Below are 15,000 nucleotides of genomic sequence, written 5' to 3'. Positions count from 1 at the left end.
GTTGTTGTTCTGAAGACTGTGCTCAAAAGACGCAGGTACACAGTCAATGAATGCACTTGTTCGTATCGTACTGCTCAGATAGAGTAACTGTAACTGTGATAGTTTGAAGGAGGTCGACTGCGGAACTGAATCATCTGCTGGGAGGGAGATTGATAACTGGAATAAATCGTTCTCATGCTAACAGAGTACGAATTATGAAGGAGTTTCTGTATTGAGGGTGTAGTGAGTGTTGAAGAGTTGTATTGGCTGTTTTAGTGTGTGTCAATACCTGCAAATGTCATCAGTGTGGATCATTAAAAAGTGTTCACAAGCTGGTATATGAAAGGACACATTTCCAGTTCTCGCTTTGCATGTCCACTTTGACTTTAGTTCTAAGTACTTTACTCAGGGCACAGACAGATCATGAAAGCATCGTGACCAATAAGTAAATTACTGTGGCTCCTACTAAGAGTGTTTCAAGGGTTTATTCGATCCTTTTAACGTGTCGTGAGTCGCGTCTACTATCTGTTGTAACGTGAAATCTGGTAGATTCCTCAGATGTACACCCTATAAAAAAAGAATCGGGACCCTTACTGCACGATACAATATGCCACACTGCACGAAGGAATTTGAAGCCCCAACTGAGTTCTGGTGCTATCAGTGGTCATTGCGAGACGCATCAGCTCGTGGGGTCCCGATTCTTTTTTTATAGGGTGTACATGGAACTTGAGAGTGACCTTGTGTCGCCGTGCTCTAGTTAAGCCACCTAAATATATCGTTGATTATAATGTGTAAAATTACAATTACGAATACTGTCTGGGATCACGTAGGTTAGCGAAGCTTGCAGATGTTAACTTGTGGTTATGTTAGATAACTCATGACATTATTAAGGTAATATGTGGTCAGTTGAATTTTTCCTATATTAGCCAGAGATCAAATGCAGTGGACGAAAATGGTTTGGGGCAGGGTAGGTTTAGCCAGTCTAATATTCAGATGTACCGAAAAATCTAGGAACGTTCAAACTTTTATCAGAGGTCATTAAGAAGAACTTTCCCGAAGATCTTGGAGCGTGTCCTTGTTTTTATAGGCCATCTTGCGACACCCTGGGCCATCAGGAGTCATTAAAGGCGGTATGAGAAGGCTGGGGAGGCGCTTGCACAGTACTGGCTAGTACGGCATCAGTTACCGTCCGGCCAAGGGTATTAGTTATGCAGTTAATGTTGCTAAAAGCCTGTCGTCTGTATGAAATTCCCTCTTGATGGATGTTGATGTAAGAAACAAATTATATAGCGTGCAAAATATCAATTAGATATCCCTTCATTACGAGGGGTTTCCCTAAGGTGAATAGAGGCGTGTAGGAGTAGAAAGAATAACAAATTACTTCATTTGGGGAAGATAGTGAAGAATACTTTAAACATATTAACTAAGAAAGATTAAATTTTCCATTAAGCTTAATAAAACCAACTTGCTGCAGTAAGAATTATAAATGACAGCCATACTGCCGAGATGCATAGGTAATAAAAATCCAACATAAAATTTACAGAATGGCCGACCTGACCCAGACACTGTAACTCGTATTACTCAGAAAATCCATAACCATTTGGGGCCGGATGCTTCCTTCAGCTCAATAAAATTCCCTCTTTGTGTCCAGAAATCAGTTATAAAGTTTCCAAGTCGTCCATCATCCCCTGTGGTGCGATGATGTCTTTATATTTTAGTCTTGCCACCACCAGGAGCTTTTGTTCAGCTAGCAGTAGAGGAAACCCTGTAATGTAGCAGTCATCAACTTTCCACGTTAATCCCATGGACATGATAATTAATTGTTGCTGCTACCATATGCTGTCATAATGTCTCGTTTCATTCTTGCTACTGCAGATGGTTTTGTGAATGTTAGGAATGATCTGGTAGTGAAGGGGCTATGAAACAGCAAGTGGCCTAAGGTGGCAAGTAAAGTAAACGGTAATTATACAGTCCATAATAAGTTTATCTTCTCTGGATGGTCTAAAGTAGAACTGTGCAATTAAAGAATTTTCCGTATACCATTATGTAGATGTAAAAGCATTATACAGTGATATGTCTAACTTTCAGCCTTCATCCTTGACCTCGCCCTGTCCTTTCGTATTGTTTGACCCTGAACTCACACTCGATTTTTCTGTCACCTTTATGTCCTCCCCCCCCCTTTTCCTTCTTCCTGTGCCATTCGCCCTTTACTCACTCCTTCCATTGTTTTTCTCCCTTCCACTTTTTATCTTCCGATCTCCATACCTCTCACCATATTTTCTTCTTGTGTAGTTTCCTTATATTTTCAAAGCTTCTGTTTATGTGTGTGCCTCGCTCCCTTGAATTCTTCCATTCCTGGTCATGTCCCCCTCATGTCTCCTCCCCCCTCCCACTCCGTCCTCCTTACTGCGTTCATCAAATTTCCTTCTTCGTGTGCTTGTTAATTATTCCATCCTATCTTCATCCCCAGGCCTCCTTCATCTTTCTCTCCCACATTTCATCTAATTAAAGACACTCCACCCACCTGTTACTCATTTTTTTTTTCTTTTTTTTTTCTGTCTCCTCACTTATTTTCTCTCCCTTCTCACTCGCGGTCCTTCCATTTTTCATTTTCTCTTTTCTCCCCCTCTTTCCTTTCCTCGAAAGTACCGGTATTTCCTTCTTGAGTTCTTTTTCCATTCTCTCACGTCCTCTGTCCCAATTTTCACTTCCTCGTTCTGTCTACCTCTCCCTGCCTTCTGTCCTTTTGTTCTTCCTCCTTTCTTATATCTTCTTCATATACTTTCCCTCCTTATTTTCATTTTATCTCGTTTTCTTTACATATCTGCGTCCATTTCTTCATCTCTACTTTCTCACCCTCCTTCTGACTTATCATTCTTTCATTTTTCATTGCACTATCTCTCTCTTTCTTTCCTTCTCATTCCCCTGTTTTTTTCTTCTTCCTATACATCGCCTTCTTCGATTTGTGTCCATACTTTCTCATCGTATTTCCGACCTACACGTCTTCCTTTAGTCTTAATCTCTTCCTCCTTCATCTGTGTTCTCTTCCTTTTCTTAATTCTCTCTTATTTTTTCCATCATCTTTTTTCTTATCTCTGCTTTTGCATTAATACCTTCCTTTTTTCTTTATTCATCCTTTACATTTCCCTTTGCACTTCCCAGTTCCACGTCTCCCTCCCTTATTTGCACATAACACGTCTTCTGTTTCTTCTTATATCCATCTTCCATTTCGTCTTTATCTTCTTCTATTTTTCTTTATAATTCTTCCTCTTGTCCTCCCTCCATTCTCGCTCACACTTCTTCCAATTTTCTTCTTTTCTTTCCTTTTCCTCCCTCGCTCTGCTCTTCTTGCACCCTCCTTCATTTGCTTCAGCCTTCTTCAGTTAACCCACCTATTTTTCTTCTCCTCTCTTCTAGCCAGTTATTCTCCCACTCTTGTTTCACACACCTTTTTTTTCCTTTCCGTTTGTCTTTCCCCTTCAGTTTTATCTTTAACATCATTTATATTTCCTCACGTCATCTTTCTATTCATCTTCCTCTGCCTATTTTCTTTCTCATTCTTCTTTCACTTTCTGAATCTCTTCTTGCTCTCCTGTTTCTGTCATCTCATATCCTTAATTTTTTGTTACCATTGTTATCAGAGTTTTTATACTTTCCAGTTAGTTAATCTTTTTATCTTTTTCACATTTCTTCCTATTTTTTTTCTTTCCTCTCGTCTGTTCATTTGTTCTACCAACTTTCTTGTCCTCCCATCATCTGCATTATTTTTTTTTACCCTCCCTCATTGCTCTCTCTCACCCTTCCTGGATCCTCATCCTCCAGCCTCTCTCTTACTCTCTTTTCTTTCTCACATTACCTTCTTGTTCCCCCTCCTACCCCTCCCCATCTCGCTTTCCACTTGTTTTCCATCCTTTCCTTCCAAGTGTCCCTCTGTGTTTTTCGTCTCTTTTCAGTTGGCTAAGCTCCCTCCCTTTCCATTTAATCCCCCTTCATTCTTTCCCACCTTCAGCTTTTATTTCTCACTTCAGTCACACTCTGCCTCCTGTCGCCCCCACTCTTCCTCCATCTATCGCATCTTCCTTCAGTCTCTTTCTCCTCTTCCTTCAGTCTCCTTCTCTTGTTTCTCCTTTCTTTCTCACTCTCCTTCCATCTTCCATTTCTTCCTTCAGCCTCTCTCTCTCCTTCTTCCTCCGTTCTCCATGTTTATGTTCTTCCTCTTCCTTCAGCTTCTTCCTTTCTCTCCCTCCCTCCCTCTCTGTTCTTCCCTTAACTTTACTATCCTTCTTCTCTCCTCTATCTTTCTTTTTTTCCTTCAGCCTTTTTCTCTTTTCTCCCTCCTCTCTCTTTCGACCTTCCTTCATGTTTCCCGTCTTCATTCAGTCTTTTCCGTATCTTCTCCCTACTTTCTTACACTTCCTCTAAATTCTTCTCCCTCCTTTCACACACACACACACACACACACACACACCTCGGGAAGACTCCATTAAGTGGCTGGGGGGGAGACACTAGTGCGTGAGTGGAGTGATAGAGAGAGAGAGAGAGAGAGAGAGAGAGAGAGAGAGGTATATTCCCTTGAGAACAGGCAATATATGGGGGAAATTTAGGAGAGGAAGATTTTATAATTAAGTAGGATATTGATGATTAGTGAAGCATCTCTCTCTCTCTCTCTCTGCACTTTTTTTAAAATCAGTCTGTCACGACATATCTATCAACCTACCTGTATATATCTATCTGTTTGCCTGTCATTATCTTTCTGCTAGCATCTATCTGTCTGTATGTCTATCGGTCAAATCTATCTAAACCTCCCCTCTCTCCATCCCTCAGATAGGAAGCTTCGTGCCAGCTGAGTTCGCCTCTCTGCGTCTAGTGAAAGAGATCTTCACTCACCTGGGCTGTGAAGACGCACCTGAGAATAATGCTTCTACCTTCCAAGTACAGGTAAATGAGGCAGGCAGGTGGGGAGAGAGAGAGAGAGAGAGAGAGAGAGAGAGAGAGAGAGAGAGAGAGAGAGAGAGAGAGAGAGAGAGAGAGATGGCAGGTGGATGGGTGGAGATAAAAGCAGGTAGGAAGGAGAGAGAGAGAGAGAGAGAGAGAGAGAGAGAGAGGAAATAAAAGCAGGTAGGAAGGCGTCATATAACTTAGAAGAAAAGCTTCATATTTGATGAGAGAGAGTTTAATCACCAGTACTTAAGAGAAGTAAGTAGAAAAAAAATACCGCCAGGGAAGAGAAACAAAGCAAGATAAGATGTGCATACACAGGGACAGAGAAGCAAGGAATCAGGAAGGAAAAGAAAGAAGGAAGGAAGAAAGGAAGAAAGGAGGGAAGGAAGGAAGAGACGGATATTAAATGTGATGGAAGAGGTGAGAGGGGAGAGAAGAGAGTGTATTAAGTGGCAAGTTGGTTAGGCAGGGGAGAGAACAGACGAGAAGGTAAGAGAAGTATTTATGGAAGATGATGGGGAAGAGGTTGAGGATAGGAAGTAGATTTGGTTACGATATTGAAGTAGTATGTGGGAAAGAAGAGCAAAGTGGGGTAGAAGAGCTGATAGGAGATAGACCGATAGAGATGAAATAAGATGAAAAAGAAATAGGGATGAAGAAGAACAGAGGAGGTAGGGTAACTAGCTCTTGATGGAACAGGATAATAAGAAGGAATTGGGATGGAAACGAAGAACAGATGCATTGAATGATATAGAGGAACCAGAGTGATAAAAAAGGAATAGGGATAGTGAAAAGGGGGAGGGATGATCGGAAAGCGTGAGAAATTGGAGGGATGGGGAGAAAGTAAGTTGATGAGGTGGGAAGAGGGATGAAGATAGAGAGGGATACTTAAGAAGGGCAAGAAAATTCACCACAGTTCCCAAGTTTCGATGAGAAAAGTAGGAAGGAGGGATACTGAGATGGAAGGAGGTGAGAGGGAGGAGAGAGAGAGAGAGAGAGAAGGCACAATGATATTAATGTCTAAAGTTGTGCGAGAAGAAGGGAGTAACAGGATTGAGAGAGGTAAGGATAATGGAATGGATGGAGTATGAGAGACGGGGCTATTATCCGGCGGTAATGAAGCAGAAAGTACATTAATCATCATCCTTCTTCTTCATCCACCCCCTTCCTCCATTGTGTCCATCCTTCCACTCACTGTAATTCGACTTATTATATTGTTCACCCATCCTAATTCCTTCCATCCCTTCCATTCTTCTTTCCCTTTCAATCCCAGGTTATAGCTCTTCCATTTCCACCTCCTTGCCATTGATTCCAGTGTTTTCATATCTTATTCCTCCCATTTAAATTCTTGTCTTCCATATCCGTCCTGTCTTGGTACTCACATATCTTCAGACAACTTTATTGTTGTTGTTACTATTATTATTATTATTATTATTATTGTTGCTGTTGTTGTTGTTGTTGCACTATTTCAGTATCCGAACAGGAAAAGACGAGAACCAAACGACTCCCAGTAGGGCAGAAGTTTGAAAAGAAAATATTGGAAAGACAAGAAAAATACTCTTGTCTTATTGTTTGCTTGTCAGAGGTAATAGTATGGACCTATGAATTGAACCTCTGAAGATCAGCGATTTCAATCACATATTTATGGAAACTATTCCATAAGCTAGTAGAAGACTGGAAGTAGTCGACATATACAATGGATGGCGTGAGCTGTGACAGATTTTATGAGACTGCACAAATAAAGAAACGTGCTGGTTAAGAAAGAGATGGATAATATTTATGATATAAATTTCTGTGTAGCGCATTGAGAAGGAAATCGGGTCCAGAAACCCTGACAGGAGGAGAACAGCATACCTGTATTTCAAACATTGTAAAGGAATGGAATCGTCATTAACTCATAGTACATTTATGCACAGCAACGATCTTTTCTATAGCTGCCGGTACAAATGAATGAATATTGTGTTCAGCGGTAAGTTAGTTTTCAGTTGCCACCCTCAGAACTTTGAACGATTCATTTATAACCAAAAACCTCAGTAAATAGAAATTGCACTCCTTTCTTAACACTTCGCCCATCCCCACCCATTTTCCTCTCTGCCTTAGTGCTTGCCATTTCTATAGACAACTCACCCATGTTAGCGGTTGCTATTCTCCCACCTGTTCCAATGCTCGACCCCCATCTTGTGTTTGCACCGTTTTATTATGCTCACACGTATCCGCGTCTTTCAAATACGTAGCCTCCTTTCACAGTACCTCACCAGTCTGTCAGCTGACTTCTCTTTTCCTCTCCCTCTTCCTCTCCCTCTCCCTCTCCCCCCTCCCCTTATCCTCCCTCCCCCTCACTTCCCCTCCTGTTCCCCTCCCCTCACATCTTTACTCCCCATCTTATCCCCAACTTCCCCCTCCCCCCACACAGTACCTGCCGTCCCTATCCCTCCACTTCCTCCTCAAACCAACCCATCAGAGCATCAAAGACCACCTCCTGATTGCCTTAGCCCTGCCAGCGTCCTATAAGCACGGTGCTGCTAAACTACATTATACTTTGGCCTGGTTTCCCCTCTAAACGTCTTCTCTGCTTGTGGGGTGACGTGAGTGTGTTCTGTACCCTCTTTGCACTCCTTTGGCGGGGGTGTTTGCACTTGCCTGCACTTTGGTGTATTGGATTTGTTATTTATTTTATTGGCTGTTCCATATTTTCCAGTTGACTCTTTGGTATTTATAATTATTCCACATTTTTAATTGCATTGTTTATTTTCCGACACTGATGCTGTTAAATTTTGTTCTCTTTTTGGATGATGTGTGAATGATTGGCTCATTTAGTGGGAGTTGTATTGATAGCTCTTCCACTTTCCGTATCTTCCTTTTCCTTGTTTGTGCATCCAACCTCATCCCATCCTTAAGTGGTATAAAAAGTCTGAATGATGATGATGATGATGATGATGATGATGATGATGATTAAACGGATGAAGTTGTAGGATATCTGATGTGAATTTCTTCCTTGTTTTGATTAGTGCTAAGCTTGAAGAGAAATGCATTAGTGAGGACTCTTAGGAATAATTAATCATCGTTTGGAACTAGTGTTGCTGGCGCTACAGTTTTTTGTGTTCATATAATTGTAGTAGTCGTTGTAGTAGAGAGAGAGAGAGAGAGAGAGAGAGAGAGAGCAGGAGAATTGTCTAACAGCGTGTCTAGGGAATTGGTCCACGTAATCATTCCCCCATCATCAAGCCTTCAAAACTGGACTGAAATTTTTGAAAGGGTAATTGAAACTGTAATTGACTGCGGATAATGTAATCGTTGCAGTCCTGATGGCCATCGAATCGAGGATGACTGCCGCCAATCCACGCAGCCATCAACTCGCCAGATTTTACCGGGGGGCTAAATGCAGAGGGCACGGTGATGATGATGATGTGTGTGTGTGTGTGTGTGTGTGTGTGTGTGTGTGTGTGTGTGTTTTAATTCAACCGTTAGACGATTTGACTTAGGTTTGGAGGGCCTTTTCTATTTATAGGCGTTCTGTGTATATAATCTTCATAAACCCGTGCAGTGTTAAATATCTCCCCAGGACTGACAAGAATCATAACTGTAATTATTTCTCATTTTTATTCTTCATACTCATAAGATGGTGTTGCAGAACTCGAGGACATTTCATACTTATTTAGCCCAGCGACTTCATTTTCGCTCTGTTCTTTCCATCTCTTGGCACTTTAATTCAGCTTACTAAACTGTCGCTGGCTTCAGTCAGTTCAGCGCCCCCCAAAACATGATGACTCCTGAAGAAGTTGTCCTCTTTGCCATCTCATGTGGGATGCATAGTAAGCACCCAAATACGTACTACCTCACCACACCTCTACATGTAATAGTGGCATGACCTTTTCTCGACTTAGTGATATTTTTTTTTCCCCAGTTCCGGTATTTCTCTTTTTCGGTTGACCTTTCTTCTACTGAATGCTAATATATACATTTTTTTTATCAAACAGTTTGATACTGAAAGAAGCAAGTTTGGCACCGTAATTGCTGAATATTTTCATAACTTCGGTAAAATTGTGAAATAAAAGACAAATTTATGTGATAAATAACCACCGAAGTATGTTCGCCGTTATACATATCAGTTCGTTTCCTGTTCATTTTTTTTTACTGTACCATCTGTTTTTTTATACGTTTCAGATTATTTGCACAATGTCATTCATTTTCTTTCTTTCATCAAAAGTGTAGGGGCCCAAGGGCTTCTCAGTCCCGAGAGGGCAAGGGTGACCAGCCTTACTCGACCCTGAGTAGCATTATGTGAGCAGTAAACCTCGCCACCCATTCATCAGATGTAAACCCTTACACGTCCCATTTGGTGAGAACGGTTTAATCCACTATACCACCTGGCGTCATTTGAATATGTAGTTACCACTCAGTTAATGAATGGTGTTTCAGGTTACAGGAAACCATTTGACTTGTCATTCTATAAAATCACGTAAAGGTAGTATTTTATTGAGTGAATGGTGGGCGACCTCAGCTACCACATATATAAATAGCCGATTTGCCCCCCCCCCCCCATACATTAGCCTCGCTTGCGCGTCCGCCAGGTCGCTGATGAGTTGTAATAACGAGCTGTTCTCTTGTCGATTCCTGGTGTTCGTGACTGCAGCCAAGCGCTTTAGACGAAAAAAAAGTCAAATTAGAATCTGCAAAATCAGTATAATCTCAGGGTAGGAGGGAAGTTATATTACATGGGGTGCAGTAGTGAAGGGATGAAGCTATTGTCGACCTCCTTCATTTGTAAAACTTTATTAACATGGAGTGAGGATACTTTTGTTAAAGCAAGAACTAAAATATAAAAGTCATCGGATGAAGGAAGTAATGGGGAAAAAAGAGTATGTCAGTGAATCTACAAAAGAAAGAATGAATTTTCAAGGAACAAGTAAAACAGAACGAATGCGGACGTGAAAACTCAGTTCATTCTGCGTATTGGGTGAGGCTCTGGTGAAAGATTTCTTTTACCTTTGATACGCAGCGGGAGGTTTAGAGAGAGAAAGAGAGAGAGGGAGGGAGAGAATGGATTCACCTTGGTAACTCATTCCATCTTACTCGCTCGCCTCCTCCTCCTGGACTTTGAGTTTGTGTGTGTGTGTGTGTGTGTGTGTGTGTGTGTGTATATGTGTGTGAGAGAGAGAGAGAGAGAGAGGGGGGGGGAAACGGGAGAGAATGAGGAAGAGAAAGTTATGGTTATTACGAGGAGGAGGGGAGGGGGAGAAAAAAGGAAAATGATGATGATGAAGATGTAGTGATCATTACGAGGAAGAGGAATACAACGAGAAAGTAATTATGAGAAAAGGAAGCGAGGAGGAGGAAGTAGAGGAGCAGGAGGAGGACGTGGAGGAAGTGATTATGAGAAAGGAAAGTGAGTAGGAGGAGGAAGAGAGAAGGTGGAGGAAGTAGTGATGGGAAAGGGAAGCGAGATGAAGGAAGAACAGGCGGAGGAAGAAGAGGAGATGGAGGAAGAAGGAGACCGTGAGGAGGGGGAGGATAAAATGGTGGGAAAAGGAAGCGAGGAGAAGGAGGAGGAAGAGGAACAGCAGGAAAGAGAGACGATGGAGTAAGTAATGATGGGGAAATAAAGTATTGAAGGGAAAGGGAAGCGAGGAGGAGGAGGAGGAGGTGGAAATAATAGGAAAGGGAAGCGAGAAGAAGGAAGCTGAGAATATAAAGATGGGAACGAGACGCAAGGAAGGTAATGAAGTGGGGAGGAGGAGAAAGACGAAGTAGAGTAAATAAAAATGGAAAAGAGAACCGAGAAGGAGGAGGAGGAAGAAGAAGAGAAGGAGCCGGAGGAGGAAGATGAGAGGAGGAAATAAATCCAAACTTCCCCGGCCACCACCAGCGTCACTCTTTTCGTCTGCTCTCTTTGGCGTGCTCTCATTTCCTTTCAAGAGCATGCATGTTTGGCTGGTCGTGTTTGTAGTGCTTTTGCGTGTCCCTTTTTGTTTAGGCTTTCCCGGGCTTCTTCCGTTATTACTTTCTTTTTGGTCTTGGTTTTGTGTGTGTGTGTGTGTGTGTGTGTGTGTGTGTGTGTGTGTGTGTGTGTGTGTGTGTGTGTATTATACATGCTGCATGTAACTCAGGCTGTGGTAAACGTCTGTGAAGTGAATAACATCTTACATGATCGGATCTTGAATTTGGCTCTCTATTGTATTTTGTTTTTCTCTTGGAAGGAACTGTTACTGCGGGCCATGGCCTTTGGTTCCTTCTTCCTCGCATAAAAAAAACAAAAAAAAAACATCGGAAGCTAAAGTAAAATAGGACGTTCCTTAGTTTTGGCCTTGACTGTGTGTATGTGTGTGTGTGTGTGTGTGTGTGTGTGTGTGTGTGTGTGTGTGTGTGTCTTGGATTTCTCATCAGCACAGTTCAGTCGTCCGACAGAGACAGAAATCAAATGCAAAGTAGGTAATTTGCAGCCAAAGGGTTAACTTTGTTTTCTTTTGCCCTGAAAATCTGGCCATGTATATGTATTGTACCGACTGGCGTACATGTGCGTGTGTGATTCTGGCGTGTACAGAACTAGAAATGCTCAAGCATGTTGTGAGGCGCCTGCACATTCTCTCTCTCTCTCTCTCTCTCTCTCTCTCTCTCTCTCTCACTGAGTTGTTTTATTTCGTCTTTTTCCGTCTCGTTTATGATTTTCTTTTTGTTTTTAGTGTTTTTTCTTCCTGGCGTGTCTTCAGGTCTCCAACTTGTCCCTGACCTTTTTCCCGGCCGCCTCGTTTTCTCGGATTTTGAGTTCTGTTTTATAGCTTTTCTTTTTCCACCTCAAGCGGGTTCGTTTTTCCTTTATTGCTCCATTCGCACGTGTCATTGTTTACTGGGTGTTTTGTGCTCCTTCCCGCGCTTCTAGTGGCGTTACTTTGGGATGCTCTGGTTCAAGGTTAAGGTCTTTTGCTGTGGCCTTGTCGATTCGGAGCCTTAACCACTTCAAGACTTTTTTTTTTTTTTTTCCCTTACGGTTACTCTTGCTACCTGCGGACGATTTCATTCAGTTTAGTGATCTCGTGTAGGGAGTGGGTCAGTGGAGGCTTTATGTATACCTTCTTTTCCAGAAGTCTCTCGTACACAAAATAAATTCATCTGGGAAAAGCAAAGGTAAAGCAGAAAAAAATACATCTGAATGGGTTAAGGAGGCGTGGACAGTTTTTCGGTAATTTTTGTTACTTCTCTGGCTACGATTTTAGGACTTTTTTTTTATTTCCAGCTTCCCTCAGACGTTGCAGTTTACCCGAGAGAAAACCCAACGCTCTAACAAGGTGGAAAAACTATCGCGATTATTGTTTTGCCCAGGAAGTAACACCTTTTTCCTTCTTCCAGCTAACGCCAAATGATTTCCTTCACTAGGTCCTTAGGCTGGTCACTTATTCGTAATTGATCTGGACTGCCTTAAGACCCGCATTTTAGGTGACATAGGAGGCTTTGTAGAACCTCAACTTCAGCGATTTGTATTGCACCTTGACCATCTCTTGAATGCTGTTTATATCATTGTAATATCGACACAGTTTGCATCGGTAACATACAGGAGGGTATGGAGGTGTAATGTGCAGAATAAATTGTTTAGGTAGGAGTGTTGCGATATCACCAAAGTCACTCATAATACGACCCAATGCAAACTGGATGACTCCGTTTTATATAGTCTTTTTCTCTGCTCGTTTTCATATCCATGCCATATATTATTATTATTTTTTTTTTTATGCAGTTTTATTTTTTACTCGCATTTCGTGAGTTCTTGGCGCCCGTGTGTGTTGTCTCCTCTTAAGTTTACCCCACTTTATGCTAATATTCTGCTGTTTTGTGTATCTTTTTTCCTTCCCCCAGCCTTCTTTCTTTTTCTCTTTCTTTTTTCTTCTCCCCTTTTCCCAGGTCTGCATGCCTCTGTATCGCCCTCTTTCCCTTCTTTACGTCTCAACTTTATTGCCTTGTTTTTTCACACCTACCTGTCCCCTGCTTCACATCTCCTGGTTCCTTCCTTCATGTTTCTGCTCTCCTCTCTCTTTATTTACTTCTCTGTATTTTCTTTCCTCTTTACCTCTTTTTTCCTTCATTCATGGATACTCCCTCTATACATTTTATTCTTTACCTCTCTCCTTGCTACCTCCCATTTTCCATACCTACTGTCTCTGCTCTCTTCCCTTCTGTTCCCGTTTTCTCTACGAAGTACGTTTCTTTCCTTCAGATCTCCAGCCTTCTTCTTTTCTTTATCTTTCCGTTCTTCCGGGTAGCTCTGTTTCCCTCCTTTACGTTCCTTTTATGTTGTCCTCTCTTTTCTTTACCTCTCTCCTGTTGCTTTCTTCCTTTTCTCTGTTCTTTTTTGCTCTTTCCTTTTGTCTCTTTATTAGCTGCCTTTTTCTTTTCTTCCGTCGTTCTGCTTGTTAACTTTCCTCACTTTCCTTGTCCTTTCGTCCTGTCTTGCACCCATTCTTTCCACTCCGTGATCTTCCTTTTCTTGTGATGCCATTATATTTTTTCATCACACTCATCATCCATATTTTTCTCTCATCAGGAGGGTAGGGGACCAGTGCTAGGCTATACCATTACAATTCATCCAATCTTTTTTTCTCTCATCAGGAGCGTAGGGGCCCAGTGCTAGGCTACACAGTCCCGACATTTAAGGCGAGGGTAATCAATATCACTTGCCCCTGAGTGGCAGTATGTGAGCATAAACCCCACCCATTCGTTGGATGTAAACCCTTTATGAGCCCCACCCGGTTGGAGTACCCACCAGATCACCAGGTGTCATTTGGTTATGTGGTTACCATCTAGCGCACTAAGTGATTTCCTGGGCTATATGAAACCATTTGGCCTCTCATACAGTTCAAAGTCACCTGAAGGCAGCACTACATCGAATGGGTGGATAATTGGCGGTCCCCCCGACTTTTTTTTTTCTTAATCTATATAATATCTTTTGTTTCCTTCCCATTCAGTTGCCTCCTCTTCCCTTCCTTCCCCTACAAGTATTCCTTGCCTGCTTGCTTGCTTGCTTGCTTGCTTGTATGCTTGCTTGCTAGCTTCCATCATTCCTTCCTTCCTTCCTTCCTTCTTTCCTTCCTTCCTCCATCAAGCCTTCCTTCCTTCCGTTCTTCCTTGTCGTTGGTTTCCTTTGTTTCATTGCTTCTTGATCCTTGCTTTCCTCTCTTTGCACCTCCTTTCCAGCCGTCTGATCCCCTCCCCTCTTTGCTGCCTTTCTCCAGCCATCATTAAATTTTTCGGTCTGTTCACGCCTCTTCAACCTTCCTTTATCTGCTCTCTCACATCCCATTTTAGTCTGTCCTCCTTCCATCCCTCCTCCTCTTTCTTTTTCTGTTTACGTATATATATATATATATATATATATATATATATATATATAACACACACACACACACACACATTCCTTCCTTCCTCGTTGATACCAGCATTTTCTTTCAGCTCCATAATACCGTCCGTTCCTTCCCTTCATGTGAACCCAAGGTCAAGCTTTCTCTTAATTCTCCTCTCGTTTCCTCCCTTATTCTAAGTCTGCTTTTGCAGCGTTCGCTGCATTTTCTTCTTCCGTCGTGCATCCTTGACCCTTCGGCCTTCCTCCTCTCCTCCTTTCATTTCCTTGTATTCCTACCTCTTATTTCTTTTCCTTTCTCCTTCATTTCTTCCTTGTCTATCTCCCCTTCCTCTCCATCATTCATTCTTACCTTCTTTCCCCTCTTTCTCATACCTTCCATCCTTCACTGTCTTTTTCCTCATCATTTCGGCTTTAATTTCATTCTTACTCTTCTCTCGTATTCATCAGTATACTTTCTTCCAGCTCATTGATTTGGTACCATTTGCTGAATGAAATGTCCGTCTCTCTCTCTCTCTCTCTCTCTCTTTCCATTCTTATCTGCACGTCTTGTAGCAAATCCGCTCGCCTTTGCCGCCCAATTCTTCTTCGTTCCTTCCTCCTTTCCTCTATCAGTTTCTCTTTCTGTGTCACATTTTCGTCTTTCCTTATCCCCAGCTTTTTATTTTTTAACCTTGGTCTTTGACTTTCTCATTGATTACACATTTTCTGTCAGAGATTTCGCAAGGATCGGATTT

At 42.0% G+C, this 15,000-nt stretch overlaps 1 protein-coding gene across 1 annotated transcript in view; it reads left to right on the top strand.

Moving 5' to 3' along the window:
* Window positions 1-15,000, top strand: part of LOC145411411 (mutS protein homolog 4-like) — a 100,911-nt gene that overhangs the window by 59,202 nt on the left and 26,709 nt on the right. The window contains exon 17 of the mRNA XM_080281451.1: window positions 4,804-4,926. Within this exon, the coding sequence (XP_080137577.1) occupies window positions 4,804-4,926 (123 nt within the window). The remainder of the gene's footprint in view (window positions 1-4,803; window positions 4,927-15,000) is intronic.

Source organism: Coenobita brevimanus, chromosome 89 (assembly GCF_032717465.1).
Source record: "Coenobita brevimanus isolate Jiangsu-jjx chromosome 89, ASM3271746v2, whole genome shotgun sequence".
Taxonomy (NCBI): Eukaryota; Metazoa; Arthropoda; class Malacostraca; order Decapoda; family Coenobitidae; genus Coenobita; species Coenobita brevimanus.
Note: the sequence above shows the minus strand (reverse complement) of the source record. Positions and strands in the feature narration are given on the sequence as shown.